At 37.8% G+C, this 23,180-nt stretch overlaps 1 protein-coding gene across 1 annotated transcript in view; it reads right to left on the bottom strand.

Moving 5' to 3' along the window:
- Positions 1 to 23,180, bottom strand: part of THSD7B (thrombospondin type 1 domain containing 7B) — a 747,617-nt gene that overhangs the window by 230,884 nt on the left and 493,553 nt on the right. The window contains exons 12-13 of the mRNA XM_059702510.1: positions 19,901 to 20,095; positions 11,885 to 12,148 (exon numbers count right to left, since the gene is read on the bottom strand). Coding sequence (XP_059558493.1) covers positions 11,885 to 12,148; positions 19,901 to 20,095 — 459 coding nt within the window. The remainder of the gene's footprint in view (positions 1 to 11,884; positions 12,149 to 19,900; positions 20,096 to 23,180) is intronic.

Here is a 23,180-nt window from a genome sequence, read left to right on the forward strand (position 1 = left end):
AAGGGATCTCCCATTAGATTGTCAAACGACTTCTCAACAGAAACACATCAGGCAAGAAAAGAATGGACTGAAATTTACAAAGTGATGCAAAGCAAAGGACTGAATCCAAGAATACTCTATCCAGCAAGGCTATCATTCAAACTTGAAGGGGAAATAAGAAGCTTCACAGACAAAAAAAGGCTAAGGGAGTTTGTCACTACCAAGCCAGCATTGCAAGGAATGCTAAAGGGACTGAATTAAAAATAAGAAATAAAAAGCTCAGAAAGAAAACAGCCACACAAAAAAAGAAATGGCTACAAACAAGTACCTTTCAATAATAACTTTAAACGTAAATGGACTAAATGCTCCAACCAAAAGACATCGAGTGGCTGAATGGATAAAAAAACATGACCCATACATCTGCTGTCTACAAGAAACCCACCTCATTAGAAGGGACTCACACAGACTGAAAGTGAAAGGATGGAAAAATATCTTTCAGGCAAATGGAAAGGAAAAGAAAGCTGGGGTAGCAATACTTATATCGGACAAAATAGACCTCAAAGTGAAGGCCTTAACAAGAGATAAGGAAGGCCACTTCATAATACTAAAGGGATCAATACAACAAGAAGATATAACCCTGGTAAACATATATGCACCCAATGTAGGAGCACCCAAATTCATAAAAAAACTCCTGGAAAATATCAAAGGAGAGATCGACAACAATACAATCATAGTAGGGGACTTTAATACACCATTGACAGCACTGGATAAGTCCTATAGACAAACAATCAGCAAAGATACAGCAATCCTAAATGACTCACTAGATCAGATGGACTTAATAGACATCTTCAGAACACTTCACCCCAAAGCCAGAGAATATACGTTCTTCTCAGGTGCTCATGGGACATATTCAAAAATAGACCACATATTGGGTCACAAGCAAAGTATCCCCAAATTCAAGAAGATTGAAATCATAAAAAGCGTCTTCGCAGACCACGATGGCATAATATTAGAAATAAACTACAATAAAAACAACCCAAAATACTCAAACACCTGGAAGCTGAATAGCATGCTATTAAATATTGATTGGGTTACCAATGAGATCAAAGAAGAAATTAAAAACATCCTGGAAACTAATGACAATGAAAACACAACAATCCAAAACCTATGGGACACATTGAAAGCAGTCCTGAGAGGGAAGTTTATAGCTCTACAGGCCTATCTCAAAAAACAAGAAAAAATGGTAGTAAATCATCTAACTCTACAACTCAAAGAATTAGAAAGAGAGCAACAAGAAAACCCCAGAGTGAGCAGAAGGAAGGAGATAATAAAGATTAGAGCAGAAATAAATGACATAGAGACCAAAAAAACAATACAGAAAATCAATGAAACCAAGAGCTGGTTCTTTGAAAGGATAAACAAGATTGACAAACCTCTAGCCAGACTCACCAAGAAGCAGAGAGAGAGGACCCAAATAAATAAAATCAGAAACGATAGAGGCGAAATAACAACAGACCCCACAGAAATACAAATGATTGTTAAAAAATACTATGGACAGCTTTACTCCAACAAACTAGACAACCTGGAGGAAATGGACAAATTCCTAGAAAAATACAACATTCCAAAACTCAATCAGGAAGAATATAAAAATCTCAACAGGCCAATAACTATGGAAGAAATTGAAGCAGTCATCAAAAAGCTTCCATCAAACAAAAGCCCAGGACCAGATGGCTTCACAGGGGAGTTTTACCAAACATTCAAGGAAGAACTAAAACCTATCCTCCTCAGACTACTACAAAAAATTCAAGAGGAAGGAACACTTCCAAGCTCATTCTATGAAGCCAGCATCACCCTAATACCAAAACCAGGTAAAGACAACACAATGAAAGAGAATTACAGGCCAATATCCCTCATGAACATAGATGCCAAAATCCTCAACAAAATCTTAGCAAATCGGATCCAGCAGTACATCAGAAAGATCATACACCATGACCAAGTAGGATTTATCCCAGGGATGCAAGGATGGGACAATATCCGCAAATCAATAAACGTGATACATCACATAAACAAATTGAAAGAAAAAAACCACATGGTCATATCAATTGATGCAGAAAAAGCATTTGACAAAATTCAACACCCATTTTTGATAAAAACTCTCAGCAAGGTGGGAGTAGAAGGATCATACCTCAACATAATAAAAGCCATATATGACAGGCCCACAGCCAACATCATACTCAACGGACAAAAACTAACACCATTTCCCCTAAGAACAGGAACAAGACAGGGATGCCCCCTCTCACCACTCCTGTTCAACATAGTACTGGAAGTGTTAGCCATTGCAATTCGGCAAGAAGAAGAAATAAAAGGCATCCAAATTGGAAAAGAGGAAGTAAAACTGTCCTTATTTGCAGACGACATGATATTATACATACAAAACCCTAGAGATTCCATCAAAAAGCTACTAGACTTAATACATGAATTTGGCAATGTAGCAGGATACAAAATTAACCCCAAGAAATCTGAGGCATTTCTATACACCAATAGTGAACTTTCAGAAAGAGAGATTATAAAAACAATCCCGTTTAACATTGCACCAAAAAAATTCAGCTACCTAGGAATAAACTTAACTAAAGAGGTAAAAGACCTCTACTCAGAAAACTACAGGACGTTGAAAAAAGACATAGAGGAAGACATAAACAGATGGAAGAACATACCGTGTTCATGGATTGGTAGAATCAACATCATTAAAATGTCCATACTACCCAAAGCAATCTATAAATTCAACGCACTTCCCATTAAAATACCAACAGCATACTTCAGAGATCTAGAACGAACTTTCCAAAAATTCATCTGGAATAAAAGAAGACCCCGAATAGCTGCAGCAATCCTGAAAAAGAACAAAGTAGGTGGGATCTCAATACCAGATATCAAGTTGTATTACAAAGCCACTGTTCTCAAAACTGCCTGGTACTGGCAGAAGAATAGGCATACAGATCAATGGAATAGAATAGAGAGCCCAGAAATCGGCCCGAACCAATATGCTCAATTAATATTTGACAAAGGAGGCAAGAACATACAATGGAGCCAAGATAGTCTCTTCAATAAATGGTGTTGGGAAAATTGGACAGATATATGCAAGAAAATGAAACTAGACCACCAACTTACACCATATACAAAAATAAACTCAAAATGGATAAAGGACTTAAATGTACGACAGGATACCATAAAAATTCTAGAAGAATCCAAAGGCAAGAAAATTTCAGACATATGCCAAAGCAATTTCTTCACTGATACAGCTCCTAGGGCACTTGAAACTAAAGAAAAAATGAACAAATGGGACTACATCAAAATAAAAAGCTTCTGCACAGCAAAAGAAACCATCAACAAAACAACGAGAAAACCCACTGTGTGGGAAAACATATTTGCCAATGACATATCTGATAAGGGCCTAATCTCCAAAATTTATAGGGAACTCATACAACTTAACAAAAGGAAGATAAACAATCCAATCAAAAAATGGGCAAAGGACCTAAATAGACACCTTTCAAAAGAGGACATTCAGAAAGCCAAGAGACATATGAAAACATGCTCAAAGTCGCTAATCATCCGAGAGATGCAAATCAAAACAGCAATGAGGTACCATCTCACACCTGTCAGACTGGCTATCATCAACAAATCAACAAACGACAAGTGCTGGAGAGGATGTGGAGAAAAAGGAACACTTGTGCACTGCTGGTGGGAATGCAGACTGGTGCAGCCACTATGGAAGACAGTATGGAGTTTCCTTAAAAAACTGAAAATGGAACTCCCATTTGACCCTGTGATCCCACTTCTAGGAATATATCCCAAGAAACCAGAAACACCAATCAGAAAGGATATATGCACCCCTATGTTCATAGCAGCACAATTCACCATAGCTAAGATCTGGAAACAGCCTAAGTGCCCATCAGTAGATGAATGGATTAGAAAACTGTGGTACATCTACACGATGGAATACTATGCTGCTGTAAAAAGGAAGGAACTCTTACCATTTGCAACGTCATGGATGGAACTGGAGAGCATTATGCTAAGTGAAATAAGCCAGTCAATAAAGGAAAAATACCACATGATCTCACTCATTCATGGACAATAGAGACCATTATAAACTTTTGAACAATAATAGATACAGAGGCAGAGCTGCCTCAAACAGATTGTCAAACTGCACGGGGAAGGCCGGGGTGGGTTGGGGGGCAGGAGGTAGGGGGGTAAGAGATCAACTAAAGGACTTGTATGCATGCATATAAGCATAACCAATGGACATAAGACACTGGGTGATAGGGGAGGCTAGGGGACTGTCTAGGGCGGGGGGATAAAATGGATACATATGTAATACCCTTTGTAATACTTTAAGCAATAAAAATAAATAATAAAAAAAATAAATAAATCTTTATTGTTCAGATTAAAAAAAAAAAATTTATTCTTAAGTATTTTGTTCTTTTTTTGTTATTATCAATGAAATTGTTTTAGCTTTATTTTCAGATTGTTCACTCATTTGTTATGTTGATATTTTCCTTTTTTCAGCTTTAAAATATAATTGATGGTATACTGATATTGTATCTTACAAAACTGATAAATTTATTAGCACTAGTAGTCTTATACAGAAATTCTTTAAAATTTCCTATTTACATGATCATGCTATCTGCTAATAGATATAGATTTACTTCCTTTTTAATCTAGATACGTTTTATTTCTTTATCTGCCCAATAGTCTTTTCTAGAACCTGTATTAGAGAGCTGAATAGAAGTAAAAAGTAGACATCCTTGTTTTATTCCTGATTTTAGGGAATTGAACTATGCATTTAAAGCACGCAAAGAGTTATTTTGCATTTCGTTATAAAATATCTGCTTGTTTGCATTGAAAAAAAAGAGTAAAAGACAATCAATTCCTTAATTAAAAAGCATTTGTTTAGAAGTTCTGTTTACTTTCTAATTTAAGATAAGACATGATGTTTTTTAATTCAATTAGGTTAAAAGAAAAGAAGCACATGAATTTAATCATGGGTCCTTAATGTCTCCTCTGAGAAGGGTTACAACACACACTGCCTTTTTCAGGAAGGTATTTCAATCAAATATATAGATACAAGGTTATAAGGCCATAGATATGCCTTGTCCACCTCCAATCACTAACAGAGAAAACTTGACGCCATATCTGGACATTATTCTGGATAAGAAAAACAGGTATATGAAAGCTTTTGATTGTTTGAGGTCCTGAATTTTTTGTCTCATTGTAATCTAAAAAAAACTAAATATGGTCTGACTCTGAGAGGGGATATAATCCCAAATTTGGAAGTGCCTAAAATAGTCCTATATTAGATTGAATATTTCCAATGAGTAGTATTTATTTACCTTTATCTATTGTTATTTAGGAATGAGGCTGACTACATAGATGTTTATTAAAAGAAAATATGAATACAAACAAATGAACCAATATTCCCAATGTATTCCTTCATTAGGTGAGTTCTTAGTCTGAGTGCCTTAAACACTGCCAATAGCAGAAGTCTCTCTTCAAATGAAATCTTATTAGTAAGCCTTTGTCTCTAGGGACCATTAAATAGGTCACAATTAGAAAACAGAATATAAGAAATAAACGAGAAATAAATAAATAATACAAGAAATAAAGCTAATATATGACCCGAGACAAGGGGAAACCACATACCCTGCAAAAAACAAACATATATCATGTTTCATATATCACTGTTCAAGGAAATAACTAAAAAGTTTTTGCTTCCTTCATTACATTTTAGCCAATAACATTTGCCTAACAGTTTTCTGAATTATGATATCAATCATTCACATAAATACCCTCTATGTAGACACCACACATAAAAAGAAAAAAAAAAATAACCGTATGTGAATGCTTCTAACACTTGAGAGAAGTTTTCCATTCTTTTTCATTTGCACATCTTTGAAGTTTAGCTTTAAAAATTAACATATTGTGGTAGGCTGAACAATAGCACCCAAAGATATCCAGGTTCTAATCTCTGTAACCTGTGAATGCTGCCACATATTTCAAAAGAGGCTTTGCAGCTGGGATTAACTTAAGCATATTGAGATGGGAAGATCATCCTGAAGTATCAGCACAGGCTGGGTAACTCTGAGTGTCTTTATAAGAAGAAGGCAGAGGAAGATTTGATGGAACTGATACAAATGGAGAAAGACATGAAACACTGAAGCAAGATGCTGTACCACAGGAAGAGGCCATGAGCCAAGGAGCGCTGCTCTAGAACCCGGAAAAACGCAAACCAAAAAAAAAAAAAAAAAAAAGATTCTCCCCCTAAAGACTTGAAAGGTAGCATGGCCCTGACTATACCTTGATGTTGATCCAGTGAAACTGACTTTGATTTCTGACCTCTAGAACAGTGATAGAAGAAAATGTGTTTTAATCCAATAAGTATATGGTGTTTTTTTTACAGCAGTCATATACATGTGTATATTACAATTCTTTATTCATAGCATGGAGTTATCCTCTGTATTTTATTATGAAGTATTGAGTATACATGATAAACTGACACTTTTCTAGGCGTTTGTCAGGATAGAATGATGAGGTAGGCACAGCCCCTCCATTCGGAGAACACACCCCCCTGTGGCAGGATAGGCTAGCAATAAAGTAGGCAGGTAAAATATGAGAAGCAATAGGACTGGTGCCTGCATCTTGATAAGGGACCTAAACCAGATATGTTCAGCTCCTAATGGGCTCTAAGGGATGGGGAAGGGCTGGCTGGAAATTTCCCAGAGGAGGTAATATTTCTAATGTAAGTCCAGGAAGGTTACTAGGCGCCAACTACAGAATTAGGTTTCAAGGAGAAAAAATTAAAGTTATAGCAGAAATAGAGTGTACAGGTACAGAAGGCAAAGCCCCATGAGAGTGACGGGTATACACTGAGACGCAAAATTCAAAGATAGCTGGAGTTCGGCATGGAAGGGAGGAAGGATGAAGCTTTTAGGGGTTGCAAAAGGGCAAAGTCATGAAGGGCCAGAAGTCCATGCTAGGGGAATGGACAATCAGTTGACACTGAGAGATTAAAACTTACGTGAGCAATAATCAGATCTGCCTTTGGGCAGATTCCTCTCACTGAAATAGGAGGAAAGGATGGCAGGAGGAAGACTGAGCGAGGACTCTTGATGGACAACCACTGCCTTGAATATCAGGAAAAGGCCAAGTGAAGGCTGAACTAAAGAGAGCTGCTGAGATGGAAGGCATGGCCAGAGAGAAAAATCTCTAAAGCAGTAATATCATGGCATGGCAATTGTTATAGCAACACTCACATTAAAAGAAAAAGAAGCAAAATCTCAACATGAAAAACAAACATTTTTCACCTTGTCAAAATTAAATGTCCTTGCCCCAGAGTAGGCACTGCTAATTCCTCCTCAAACAGTGATGTGAACACATTTGTAATGTCTCAAGAAACAGAAAGGTGTAGATGATTTAGAAAACAGGTCATGTGGCAAAAAAATTGAAATGGCTATTTTTTTTTCTACAAAAGAGGGTGGAATATAATTATCGAGTCCCTTCTGTGTGATGGACTTATGAGGACAGCTCACAATAGGTTAACAGAAAACATTCAGTAATTTAAAATTTAATACATGCACAGAAAATAAACTTTCTAAATGTATTAATTTCACATATTTTTGAGTGACTGCAAATAAATGAAATTATAGTTTGTTACAGAGATTATTTATGTTATTTAGCTTTGCCTTCTATCTATACCTCTTTACCTATAATAATAAAAGCATAATATGCTAATTAGACCAGATGTCCTTCCTGTTATCCTTCCAGACAACCTTCCATATGAAGCTGGGGCTGCGAGGGAAGCCCGGGTCTCGGGTGCCTGCCAGCAGCCGAAGGGAAGCCTGGGTCCCAGGTGTCAGAGGGAAGCCGGTGTCGGCAGCAGGGGGAAGGAAGGCCTACTCTTACACAAATTTCATGCATCGGGCCTCTAGTATATGACAACAAACTAATAAAATTGCTGCAAAAGAAGTAAGCTGCAAATGCTGTTATTTTTGGATTACATATTAATAAAGATAATTATCTATCAAAAGAAATCATATTTTATCTGGAGTCAGATATAAAACAGATTGCATTTTTTTACTTTATAATTTGATAAAGTTTATTCACACAGTTATCACTGGGTCACTTAGAAAATTGTTTTTCTGTATTTTCCATTCTTTAAAAATCATTACTTGTCCACTTGTAGCAATGCAATTTCATTTCTTCAAATCCCAAACTGTATGTCAACCGCAAAATAGAATCCCATATTCTGCAGAGTTTGTCTGATTGTGCACTGCACAGATGACTTTTCTATGGATATGCATTCATGATACACAGCTATTCTACCCAAAGAGCTGTTTAAACACATATATTCCATCAGATGATTGCACTTAAATTAAATCCAGACTCCTTTGCTTTGTCCTATAAGGTTCTGCCAACTTCTTCAACTTCACTTCACAAGACCCTCGCCTCACTTCTTACATTCAAACCACAGGACTTCCTTTGTTATTTTGACCAGAATGGCTCTCCTGACCTACATCCTCTGGACATGCTTGCCTAGTAACTAAAATTACCTTGAATATACTTTTCACATGATTGCCTGCCTCCTCCTCACCCTTCACATCTCAAATTTATGTCATTTTAGTGAGGATTAGGGAAGGTGGAGGTGGATGGGAGGGTAGGGAGAAATTAACCAAAGAACTTATATGCATACTAGAGGCCCAGTGCATGAATTTATGCACCAGTGGGGTCCCTCAGCCTGGCCTCTTGGGGGATTGGGCCAAAACCAGCTCTCCGATATCCTCCCAAGAGGTCCCATATTGCGAGATGGCGGTTCTCGGGTGACGCACCCCAGAATCAGGCTCCCTCCTCTCTGGTTCCAGGTGCGTCACCTGAGAACTAATGCTGCCAAGTTACCACAACTCGGCAGCTCCTGCACTGAGCATCCACCCCATGGTGGTCAGTGTGCATCACAGCTACTGGCCCGTTGGTCGGTGGCCTGTTGGCCAGTCAGCTGGTCACTTAGGCTTTTATATGTGTAAATATACATAAGCCATGTACACAGACAATAGTGTGGTGAAGGCCTGGAGGTAGGGGGTGGGGTGTAGGGGGTCAATGGAAAAGAAGGGGGACATATGTAATACTTTCAACAATAAAGGTAAATTTCGAAAAATAAAAAATGAACTTTTCTATTCATAGCAGCTTAAAAGCGAGACAAGACTAGAAATTCCTTCTTATTATTAAATTTCTATCCACCATTAGAAAATAAACTGCACAATTCCCTGATTTACCCATAACTGTATAATCAATCATATAAGGTGTTGGGTCACAGCCCCTCTGCAGACACTGCAAATTGCATGAAGACATGAGGAGCTGCAAGCAGATGGGAGATGCTAATGCAGATAGAGAAGCCATTGCTAACAAGGAGCTACCAAACATAGCAGTTCCTCAACGTAGCTCCCCACAGCAGCCGCACACGGGCTGGTCAGCAACACATCTTTATACCAACTCAGACAAAAGAGGCTTCTTGCCAAATAGTGACATCAGTATTTGGGTTATAGAAAGGTGCACCTGTGCAGTGCCTTCAGGGAAACTGCTGAGTCATTGCCTTTGCTCATGGGTGTGGGAAATGGGCCTTTATCATCTGGCATACTTAGGGCAGGGTCCCTACAGAAGGGGGCCAGGTTTTATACATAGCAGGTATTCAATATTTAGGTTTTTATCAAATGAATGAATAAATGAATCAATAGGTAGGTGCATCAGATTATTTTGGATATGACACTAAAAGCACAAAAGCAAAAAAAAAAAAAGAATTAAAAAAAAATGGCACTGCCGAAACCGGTTTGGCTCAGTGGATAGAGCGTCGGCCTGCGGACTGAAAGGTCCCAGGTTCGATTCCAGTCAAGGGCATGTACCTGGGTTGCGGGCACATCCCCAGTAGGAGATGTGCAGGAGGCAGCTGATCGATGTTTCTCTCATCGATGTTTCTAACTCTCTATCTCTCTCCCTTCCTCTCTGTAAAAAAAATCAATAAAATATATTAAAAAAAAATGGCACTACATCAAAGTTCAAAGCTTTTGCATAGCAAAATAAACAGCAAAATGAAAAGGCAGCCTACAGAATGGGAGAAAATGTTTTCAAACCAAACATTGTATTAAGGGCTAATATCCAAAATATATAAAGAATGCATACAACTCACAACAACAGAATCCCCAAGCAAATTAAACAATAGGCAGAGGAACTAAACAGACTTTTTTCAAAGAAAACATCTGAATGATCAACAGATATATGAAAAGATGCCCAACATTACTAATTATCAGGGAAATGCAAATAAAAACTATGAGATATAATTTCACACTTGTCCAATGGGTAACATTAAAAAGAGATAAGTGTTAGCAAGGATGTGGAGAAAAGGAAACCATTGTACACTGATGGTGGGATGTAAATTGGTTCAGTTTCTATAGAAAATACGAAAATTCCTCAAAAATTAAAAATATAATCCTAAATAATAAAAGGCTAACATGCAAATTGTCCCCTCGACCAGGAGTTGGACCTGGGTGTGGGGCCGGCCAACCAACTGGCTGAGGCCCCTCCCTCCAGCTGCTCCCCCCCCATTTAATACCCACCCCCACCCCAGATTGTGGGTAGGGCTGGTTGATGGTCCCAATCAGTACTGGGCAAGACGACACGATCAGCCCCGATCACTGGCCACGCCAAGGGACCCCATTTGTGCACGAATTTGTGCACCAGGCCTTTTAAGCGATATAGCCAACAATATTGTGGTATAATCAAACTTGGTAAAAGACTAGAACTTCTTTTGTAAAATGGGTCTACTATTTCCTTGTGATGTGTTTAATGTTTCTGAAAGTCAAATCACTGAAAACAATTCTATAGACTAACCTGGGAAACAGAAAAATGGCGGCATCAATTTTTTTTAAAAAATCATTAAATTTTAAATTGCATTCATATATTGATCCAGGTTTATCTTAAAGACAAGCTAATACATTGACAACAAAGGAAAACTATCATTTACCTGACTTGGCTGAAATAATTAAATTCAATTTGCCATTTCTGGTATTATTCAAAAAGCTTATTTAAAAAATAAGACCTTGATAACAGAGACCAAGAATCAATCATTTCCCCTCCACCCCACCCCTGCCTACTATTCAAACACAAATTCTTTCTTTTCATACCATCTATAAAATACCTAACTTGTTTAGTCTCTTAAAAACAGTAGTAACCCTCTTACATAAATAGAGCAGGAAATTCATAAACTCCATCATAATCATGCCTCAGCCTCTTCTATCGACTTTTACCCCAACTGTATTTATGCTTCATTCTTTTCTCCACTCACCCATATTTTTCAACTTCTCAAGTTCAAATAATAAAAAAAGCAACAAAAACAAAAAACATCTTCTACCTGATTACCATCTCACAAAACTCTCCCAGATCGCCTAATTTCTTTTTGTTCTTCAGTTCTACTCTACTAATCATTTAAATTAATTTTTAAATGATATTTTGTAAAATCCCTTAGAAGTTTGGATCAGAGCACCAATAAATCCACAAAATATATTTATTTGTATCGGGCTTTTGCTTTCTTGGTGAACTAGAGCAACAATGCTCACCACCAGCAAACAAGTGGCCAAAGGTGAAGTATAGGGTAAGACAAGTCATGGGACCAAAACACATTCAAGATAATCATGGATAATCATGAGATATGTGCCTTCATATGTCCATATTTTATGAGATGCACTGTGTTACTGACAAAGGAGAACTGAAGCCATCATTAAATAACATAGATACTAATTCTAGATCTTGGACAAACCTCCTGGGCTGGATTTCAATGGTCTCATTTCTTAATCCTCATCCATCTCCTTACCAGAGCTACTGCAGCGGGAGGGATCAACAGGTCTGCCGTTTTTATCAGAGCAGACTATTGCTCGGAAGCGCACGCCCTGTCCGCATTGTTTGCTGTCTCCTTGTACCCGCAATCCTCGCTGAGGCTCCCTTCTGCTTTCAGGAAGAATGCAATCTGACCAATTTCCGTAAGGTTGGGATATAAATACATCGCAAGGACACAGTTCTGTTTCCACTAGAGGGTACACGTCAGCATCATGGCACTTCTCCTTCTTTCTGCTTTTTCCTGTGCCAATAAGAAACATAAACATCGGTGTATTAATTTCATATCTGCTGTTTTGTTAAAATTCACTCACAGTATTATATTTAAAAGCTCTCAACAATATTGTCTTAAATAATATAGTCTTTCTTAGTTTTCATTCTTTTGTGCATAGAATTAAATCCTAGGACAATGGAAGCAATTCCCAGAGTAGATGTGAAATTCAAGTTAACTTGACAAAAAAAAAAGTGTTTGATGTTGGAGAGTGGCACAAGATAAAACGAGAAACATTTGCTACAGTGGCTCAACAGCTACAAAATTCTTGTCAATGTATTCATTATTTTCCCTACAATATGTTGATAAAAACCAGATTAATTACCTTGTCACCATGTTCCTTGAAAGTTATGGTTGCCAAGGAAACTAACAAAAGGTGTAAATATTGACTCCTTTTTCTTTTTTTCAAGCAACTTTTTAAAAACAAATTATTTATTCAAGGAACAAAATAATATCCTCCCTTACAGTGGAGTGAGTCTGGGTGTCACTTGGATGTGACAGACAAAGCGGAACTTACTTGGTTTCCCATTACCAGGCAGTTTACAAACACCGGCAGAATCAATAGATTGAAATATATGCTAAAATCACACTGAATCATTTAATCTGAGAAAAAGCTATGGCTTCTACTTTGAGAGACCTTTTTTACTTAAGGATTCTGAATATGACTTTACCTTACCAAATGACTTTAATGAACATTTTAGTTGTAATTCCAACTTTGAATAATGACAATGTGGAGTCATTTTTTACAGCTCTGAGTACCAGATAACCATGTTTAATGGATTCCAACTCAGACTGTAACTTGATTCAACTTTTCCATCAATACACTTCCTCTAAATTCCTAAACGTTTCCCTTGATCTAGTAATTCCACTTTTTGTTTCCTCATTAATGGGTCATTAGCTAGCCATGGTTGTTTATTAAAAGTGGGTATCTTTATTGATCTAGTCCCAGTCTTTATGATTATTTTATTTTTTAATATATTTTTTATTGTTGATAGTGTTACAGATATCTCCCATTTTGTCCTCCTTCACCCCCTACCCCAGCCCCTACCCACCCACCCCCAGGTCTTGACCATCCTATTGCCTGTGTCTATGGGCTATGCATATCAGTATGTAAGTTCTTTGGTTTATTTCTTCTTGTCCCCCCTCAAAATACTCGATACAAGCTAATACATAGACTACTTTCTCCTTATCAGACAGTTTACATTACACACAATAATTCTATAGTTGTCACCTAACGAGTGGCTTTCTAGCCTTTCCTGATTTTTTAATCATTTTTTAAACTAGAGCCCTGATGCATGAAATTCATGCCAGGATAGGGTCCCTAGGCCTGGCTGGCGATCAGGGCCGATGTGTGGAGCAACCGGCGGGGAGATGGTGGTGGGGGTAGGGCTATGGCACCTGCCTTAGCTGGCCTGGGGCCTGTGGGCAGCTCCTGCATTGAGCGCCTGCCCCCTGGTGGTCAGTGCACATCATAGCGACGGGTCATTCCATGGGTCTTTCTGCTGTTTGGTCAATTTGCATATTAGGCTTTTATTATATAGGATTATTAATTGATTTGAAGAGAGAGAGAGAGAGAGAGAGAGAGAGAGAGAGAGAGCGAGCGAGCAACACTGATTTGTTTTCCACCTGTTCATGCATTCATCAGCTGCTTCCCATAAGTGCCCTTATCAGAGATCGAACCTACAATCTTGGCACATTGGGATAATGCTCCAAGCAACTGAGCAAACCTGCCAGGGCCTTCCCTGGTACTTATGGCCACAATAAACAAGGATTTTTACAGGACCTGCAATGATCTTGCAAAAGCTTCAGACATACTACTGTATCTCTGTGAGGATGTATTCATTCGCTTTTCCCATTACAGGTATTAAGAACACATTTGAAAAACACAGTTTCTAGCATGGCTTGAAATCGTACTGGTTGAGAGATGTACAAATAGGTGGTGAATAGCTCCTTCCATCAGCATTTAGTTTAACTTACCCAAATCTATTATCTCCATCCCTTCTAATTCCACTGTCTTCTCAACACACTTAACCCTGAATTCTGAGTCTAACTATTGGTTGAAACCACTTATGCTTGCCAAAGTAATAAAACAAAGCCCTGGAATATCATTTTGTCCCTTATATTTCAGAGTTGGTTGTTTAATGACAGTTCAGAGTGAGACTTTACCATTATTCTTAAAATATCCTTTCCAAGTTCTATCACACCTTACCTTTTTGTCCCTCACCTTTATCCCACCTCTCCACTATTTCTCTGGTAACACCTTACTTATTTTTTTTTTAATTTTTCCTCCTCTATACCTTCCTTAACTGACTGATGGGCTTCCTGGGGACACTGCCCTAGATTATCTTTTCTGATCCTAAATTTTCAACACCATAATGTTTAAATAACCATCTAGAACTCATAAATCCATCATTATTTTAGCCCATACTTCCTGTTCAAGCATCTGAGCCACAGACTAGAAATCTACACCTAAAAGGCCAATCAGATTGAACTTGGCAAAACCCACACTCATCCTCTTAGTATCTCTTTCTCCTTTATTTCCCAATTATATCAACATGACCAAGTCCAAAACTTGTCATACTTAAATCATTCTGTTATATACCTATATCTATTTAATGGCAATGACCTATCATTCCAAATACCTATATATCTCTTTAATTAGTTCAATGTTTCCATTATGGCCAATGCCACCCATACTTAGCTCACCTCAAATCACCAGCTTAAATCACTACAATGGCTTCGTTCAAAATCGTGTTGCCACTCTGCCTCATTCCCTTCAGTCTATTGCCCTCACTGCAGTCAGGACCAGCTTACAAAGATTGAAATCTGATCACATCATCCATCTACCTTACACTCTCCAGTGACTTATCACAGTTCATGGAATGATATCTGGCCTCCTCACCATGGTTATCAAGGACCATAGGATCTGATCCCATACATGTCTGTCTCCTGCCTGCATTGGACTACTCTGCCTCTGGCATGTTTGGACAGAAAAAAAGGCTGTAATAAGTCATAAATTCCTAACTAGGCAGGTCATGGTGGGTAGTCATGCCCCAGGCCTATGACTTCTTTAGGGAAAGGTTTTTAAGCAAACCCTGTCCATTGTTTTTGTGAATCTAGTTCAGACATCTTTGAAAGGACTGAACAAAAACCCGTGAAGGTGTAAGCACCCTTAGGAACGCATGTAATCTTATAATCCATCCCTGCTTTGCTTTTCTCCACTCTCATATAATCTTTCTTATGTTCTCTCCTTAATTTCAAATGCATAAAAGAAACTGCTTGGAGCTTTTGAGATCTTGCTCCATGGCATATGTTATCAGCTTGAGCTCAAAAAAAAAAAAAAAAACAACAACAACAACAAAAAAAACTCTTATAAAAATTCTCTACAGGTCTGGACACTTCTGTCAACACATGTGACAAGCTAGTAATATTGAGCACCTTTCAGTTCCTAAAAATTATCCATTTGGCTTCTGGCCTTTGCATGGCCCCCCTCCAGATATTCTCTGCCGGGGTCCAACCCCAGCGGGTCCAGGGGTCCCCAAAGGTGTGGACGGAGACGGCGAAGAAGGAATGACACGGAGACAGTGTTCAGTTGATCAGCAGCCTAGCCAGGATCTCTAGCCCGGATCTCCAGCAAAGTTCTGTTTCGCATCTCCAGAGAGGTTCTGCTTAGGATCTCCAGCCAGGTTCTGTAGCCATGTCCCCTCGCTAGGTTCTCCAGCCAGGTTCTGTCTGAGATCTCCAGCCAGGTTCGGTCACCAGGTTCCAGTCAGGCTCTCCTGCCAATCTCCGCAGTCAGGTTCAGTCCAGGATCTTTTGCCATGTTCTCTCCAGCGAAGTTCTTCTGTCTGTAGGTTCTGTGTAGGTTCTGTCTTCTTGGCACTCTTCTAAGTTCTGTGTCCTGGGTTCTGTCTCTCTGTCTGGTTACATCTGTATTTATACCAGTTGATTCAATCCTATCAATCTCTATTACAAAGGTTAGGGCGTTTCTTATCTCCATTCCAGGGAGTAAAGATTATGTAGCTTAAGCATGATTGTTTGTAGTGATTAACTACCCGCCTGGCACTTAGTTAAGGAGTTTCATCCCCTCCCTGACTTCAGGGAAAAATTCCTACCTGGGGAAACAACCTTTCTAGGAGAGGCATCCCCTCCCTGACTTCAGGGAAAAATTCCTACCTGGGGAAACAACCTTTCTCGGAGAGGTGACCTTGGTTAAAACACACAGCGCTAAGGGGAGCAAACATATTAAGAACCGTATGCCATATATGCCAGGTCCCTTGAAACAGCAAGGATGGACCGGCTCCCGGCAATTCTCAACAGTTCCATTCTCCCTCCAAAGCCTAGTTACTGCCTCCATGTTCTTCAGGTCAAACTAATAGACTGCTCCCTCCAGAGAGCCACATGGAATATGCTCTTCATCTCAGGTCTAGAAGAGGTGTTCTTTTCATATAGTTGGTTGAAGGCAAATAATGGCTCTCCAAGGAAGTTCCCATCCTAATTCCTGAACCAGTAAACATGCTCCATTAAATGGCAAAATAAACTTTGCAGATGTGAATAAAACTATAGATTTTTGAGATGAAATTAGTCTGTATTATATGGTTGGGCCTAACCTAATCACATGGTCCTAAAATCAGAGGACCTTTCCTGATTGACTAGAAAGTCAGGGAAAAATACGACTATGGAAGAGTGGACACAGAGAAGCAATGTTACTAGATTTCAAGTCAGAGGAGGTGAGAGCCATGAGCCAAGGAATGTGAGCAGCCTACAGAAGCTGGAAAAGGAAAGCAAAGAGATTTTCTTAGTGCCTCTTGAAAGGAATTCAATCCTGCCAAGATCTTGTTTTTAACCCTATGAAATCCATGTCTGACCTCAGACCTACAGCGCTGTAAGATAACAAATTTGTATTGTTTTAAGTCAACACATTTGTGGTAATTTGTAACAGCAGCATTAAGAAAGCAATACAGCACCCTTTATAACAGCTATTGGAGCATACTGCACTGTGTTGTACCACTGAGCAGGTACCATAACTGCTCAAAATCTCCATCTCCCATTAGACTGCAAGCTCTAAGTTAGGATCATGTCTAATTCCTTTATAATATTCTCAAAGCCTCACACACATAAGTGATCAACAAAAAATATTTATACAATAATTGAAACAAGAAAATTTTAAGAAGGGAGAATGAAGGAGAGAGAAGCGAAGAAGAGAGTGAGATGAAAAGAGAGAGAAGAGGAAGAAAGTACATGTTAATCAACAAGGCAACCTAAAGTTCCTGGCAGAACAAATATTCTGTACAATAAACACTCTCTATATTTATGATCTTTCTTAACTACGTGGAATCACTGTTTGACCAACTTGAGCAAGTTAGTTAATGCAGAAATGGTTCTCACAATAAAGAACAAAATTTCTTTGATTATCTTCTTGTCAATATCAGTATTAACCTTTGGATTCAAATTAGCTACCACTAATTTTTAAAAAAATCAATCCCTACTACAGCTCTAGACATTTTTCTCCTTTAGTCAGTGGGAAATTTGTGACTGATCCCACCAAAAACAGAACAAAAGTACTAAATATGTTTGTATTGGTTATCTAGTTACTATATATATTAAAACCTGGACATATCTTCTATGTAATGGATTATTTCCAGCATTATAAAAACAACTGCTCTGATTACCAATCTAAAACCTGTGATGATTTAGTTTAGAATCAATGCACAGACACCCAGATTTTGAAGTCTTCTGTTTAAAATGTAAAAAAAAAGAATAATAAGCACCCTTGATGGCTTGTATCTGTGTGTGTGCCTCTCCAAGTGTGACTGTGTTAAAGAGGCACATTGTTTTATGGTCTAAGTTCATGCCTCTTACTGTCATTCATGCTCTTGATTGCTTATTAAATTTACTACCAAATTACATGGAGAAAAGCAAAATACAAGCAGTATATCACAATCAAAATAAGTCTTCAGAAGCTGAAATTTTCAATTCACTACCTTTTTTTCAACAAAAATGCTAAATGATTTATTTGACTGGTTTTGCAAAGCTCATATGTATATAAGTTGAGAAGTTATTTTGGTATAACTTAGATGTTAAGACACACAAAAGATCATTCAGCTACCTAAAAGCATGGCAGTTAATTTAGAAAAGAAATTCTAAATACTTTTTAGTACAAGTAATTTTAAGATAGAATTTGCAGAAACATGTTCAATATTTACATAAAATATATTTTAAATAAATAAAATTAAAGTTCTGACAATTCACACAAAAAACTATGCTGGTTGTAAAATGAAAAAATATCTTAGAATTTTCAATATTTTCCTTTCTCAGTTTTTTAGTATAAAATATCATTAGCAAACTTTAAGACAAGGAAAAACTGGTCATGAATGAAAACATTTCCCCCTTTATAGGAGATTCTCATTCATCTCAAAGATACAGGTGAATCAGAATAACGTCTTCTACATCATGATGCATGAACATGCAAACCAAGTTTCACTTACGTTGCCCTGTGAATTTGAAACCATTCCTGTCATACACATGTACCCCATTATATCATTTTATCTTAGAAACATAAGCAATGTTGCTTGAAATTACATATGCAAAGATTTTTTTTATAGAAGAGAAAGCACAAAGTACAGCACATTTTATTTGATGTTTTTATATGTGATCATAAGTTTCACCTACACTTATGAATGAGCTCCTGACTTGTATGCAGAAATACTCTTCAAGGCTCTCACCCATGAAGTAAATCTATTGGAGTGAGTTACATTTAAAACAATCTTACAAGCAATGCATTCCAACTAAGGGGTCTTGAAAACAAGAGAATTGGCACTTGAACTACCAATAAGTACTACTCATTGTGCTGAGTTCTTCAAGGTCAACACCAATTTTATTATCCCAATGATTAGTTTGGCATTTTTCCTTTGGCTTCCCGTTGCCCGAATTAAATTTTCTACGTATACAAATACACGAACAATTAAGAGAAGTTCTGGTATGTCTACCTGGACAAGTAGTAAAATACACTATGCTCCAGGTATTTGTATCCTACAGGCAAAAAATGCTACAGGACCTTGATTAAACTAATAATTATTTTAATTTTCATTAAATTTCATGGATGCAAACATAATCAGTAATTAATAATAGACCACAAAAGCAGAATCTATATATGTAACTCGATTTTTACCTCATAATACTAAAATTTTTAAACGCTAAATTGCTCATGAGGTAATGGCAAAAGACTATGACATAGGTTGGATATACCTTTGATGTTCTTTACAAATCACCTACTGTTTTCAACCTTGCTGGGGTACTGGCACCATTAACTACTCCCAGAAAATTGGTAAATATATTGCCATTTATGACTACAAGGTGGGGCAATAGTAGGCTTACAGTTGTTCATATGGAAAATAATAGAAGAATTAATAAAAGATAACACAAGAATAAACTCTGTTTCACGTACTCACAACTATAAACCTGCTTTTGCCCCACCCCATACAAAGATTATAAAGCTGTATAGAGAATGTCATAGCTATAGAATGGTTCCCATTGTTCATTCATTTCACAAATATTGAGTACATAGGATGTGCTCAGCATAGGCACAGAGGGTAATAATGGCCTGGAGGGGTGGGAGAGGGGGAGACCCGATACAGTTTCCTGTCTTTCTGGAGCTTACATTGTCCTTGGAAAGTTCAGGAGGGCAGCCCTGGGCTGCAGCTCAGACATGGAAAGCACACTTACCTGTGAGCTGTCGCCGTCTGCTTCGGGTTGTTCCACAACTGGTGGAGCAGGGTGTGAACTTGGACCAAGCCGTGAAGGTGCAGTCGTCTCGACATGGGACCGTGCATTCTTGCACAAGGGGAGGCATGATATTTGCCTGCTTGAGGCATTCGGTCATTTCTGCTGACTGGTTATCATCAGAGATGCAAGAGATAGCTAAAAGAGAGTACGCGTGTGGGTTATTTTGTTGTTTTCAGTAAATCAGTCTGCTGCTGCTTGTTTGATAAAAATAGTAGAATGCTCCAAGGTTTTAAAACGTAGTTGTCCCTTTGAAAGCAAAAGGTCTTCAACATAGCTATCCTTATTTCTCTCTGAAAATTAAATGTTTATTGTTGCCATGGAGGTATTTGATGACTTAATTGGTTATTAAATCACTTTCAGTAATTTATTACGTATGTCCTGCCTGTAGCATCTGATCTCAAGGGATGTCACAAAACTAAGAGAACCAGTGAGAGTAATACCAGTATGTAGACAAAACAAAAAAAACAAAACCACACACACACGCGCATGCGCACGCACATACACACACATACACACACATACACACACACAATCATCAGAGCTCTTTCTAGGTTTTCCTGTCAATTTCCTTGTTTAAATGTCACTTATGGAAGTGGCCCTGTTTTCACTTCACAGTATTTAAAAAAGAATTTCTGCTGTCAATAAGTAAATTTGTTTTTCTCATTATGAAAATTTCAGGAACAGCCGAAACTGGTTTGGCTCAGTGGATAGAGCGTCGGCCTGTGGACTGAAAGGTCCCAGGTTCGATTCCGGTCAAGGGCATGTACCTGGGTTGCGGGCACATCCCCAGTGGGAGATGTGCAGAAGGCAGCTGATCGGTGTTTCTCTCTCATCGATGTTTCTGACTCTCTGTCTCTCTCCCTTCCTCTCTGTAAAAGATCAATAAAATATATTAAAAAAATTTTCAGGAACAGTTAAAGGTTTTAATTTTTTTTTCAAGTACAGGCATACCCTATTCCAGTGGTTCTCAACCTTGGATGCACATTAGAATCACCTGGGAATCTTTTTAAAATCCTGATTTCTGGGCCTCATCGTCCGGAAATTCTGTTGCTTTGTTATGGGGTGGGGCCACAACATTAGTAACAAAGCAACAGAATTTCCGGAGGATGAGGCCCAGAAATCAGGATTTTAAAAAGATTCCCAGGTGATTCTAATGTGCAGCCAAGGTTGAGAACCACTGCCCTATTCAGATAATTCCCACTACAAGTATCAATTGCAGATAACACTCCAAGTCTCTCTCACATAGTTTTTATTTTTTAAATTGATTTTAGAGAGGAAGGGAAAGGGATAGGGTGATAGAAACATCGATGAGAGAGAAACATTGATTGCTGCCTCCTGTATGCCTAATACTGGGCATCGAGCCCACAACCCAGGCCTGTGCCCTGACTGGGAATCAAACCATGACCTCCTGGTTCATAGGTCGAAGCTCAACCACTGAGCCCGCCAGCTGGGTTTTCACATAGCTTTTTAACTAGACTGTCTCTAGTCATATCATAAAATAACTAAAACAGTTATAAACTTTTGCTTATATTTTGGTTTGATTTTTTGACTGACATTTATTTATTTATGAATGAATGATATGTTTGTGTATCTTTTGTTTACCCTGGTTAATTGGGAACTCTCTGAGGATATATCTTCATATTCTCTAGACCAGTGTTTCTTAATCTTGGCATTATTCATGTTTTAGATTGAGTAATTTCTTATTGGTACAGGAGTGTCTCTTGCACATTGTATCTCAGGCCTCTACCTATTAGATACCAGTAGCACACATACCCTCTCAGCTGTGAAAACCAAACATTACTCCACACACTGGCAAACACTGTCCCCAGTTGAAAACTATTCTACTAAAGGATTCCTAACCATGGACGTCTCTGAGAATACAGAAGTTCCATGGCATGGCTCCAAGCCTGCTCTATCAGCATCTCTGGGGGAGAAACCCAGGAATATTTTGACTGTAAGTGCCTCAGGTGGTTTTGAACAACCTGCCCACTGACCACCCATATTTGGTGTGGTTCCGTTGGACATGTATGTCAATGGCTGTTTGCTGAGTTCATGATCACAAAGAAAGCACTGAGTAGAATCATTTTTATTACAGCTCTTTAAAATTGGCCAAGTTCCACTGAATAAATAACCTACAGTTTAGGATCAACATTGTTAAAACTATTTATATAAACTATTCCAATATAGGGTTAATGTATATAGGGGTTCCTTTCAGTTTCCCATTCATATATTACGAATTATGTTCTTTATTCTGAGCACAATAAAGAACAAGTCCATCTGAATAAAATTTTTTAAAAACTGGTAAAAGCCAAATCTATCTAATGCTTTAAGACCAAGGAATTAGCTAAGATGGCAATGGATGGGCACACATTACTTCCCAGTTTGTCTATCTGCCCAGTGGCAGGTCAGGCTATTCATTCATTTTGAATAGTTTTGTTTTTAACCACATCCTGGGGACAGAATTCATCATACAGCAAGACAACATCACCTGCCTTTTTTAAATTGGGAATATTACAGCCATTAATGATGAATACAGCAAAATACTTTAAGTAGTGTACAAGCAAACATTATCTGAATTTTATGTTTAGCTAAACAACTTAGAATCAATTTAGGAGACTTTTATCAGGCCAAGTTAATTTTGCCCCAAAATGGAAATGTACTGAAAAACATGAAGAACGTTAAATGCTTTTAAAAAGCATTGCTACTTTTCCAGTGATAAATTTATAGTATTCAAAAGAAATACTAGAAAATAAATGTCTAAAACTTGAATGCTATGATAAATAACATTTCAAGTTCTACAAATTATTTAGAGTAGAATACTCTAGACTTATGTCTATTGGAAGTATTTTTGCGTTAATAAATGAAAGCATTAAGAAATTTTAAAATAGCTATAGCATATGTTGGAATTAACAGACTTTATTGTCAAATGGCATGAATGCAACTACACACCTAAATATCTGGGATTTATATGAACTAAGATATATTATTTAAGTTTTTATGCTTTCATTTCCTCATCTTCAAGGTGAATATGATAAGGACACCTATAACAAAGAGTTGGGAGCATTCTTAGCATATTATCTCATACAGGCTAAGAGCTCAATAAGTGCTAAAATTATTATTATCCTTTATATTTGTTTTTTAAATTTTCTTTAAATCAATCAAGCTCTTGTTGTCCTACCAAGAATATATGGACATACTCTTACTTTCCATGCCTCATTTC

Source organism: Myotis daubentonii, chromosome 7 (assembly GCF_963259705.1).
Source record: "Myotis daubentonii chromosome 7, mMyoDau2.1, whole genome shotgun sequence".
Taxonomy (NCBI): Eukaryota; Metazoa; Chordata; class Mammalia; order Chiroptera; family Vespertilionidae; genus Myotis; species Myotis daubentonii.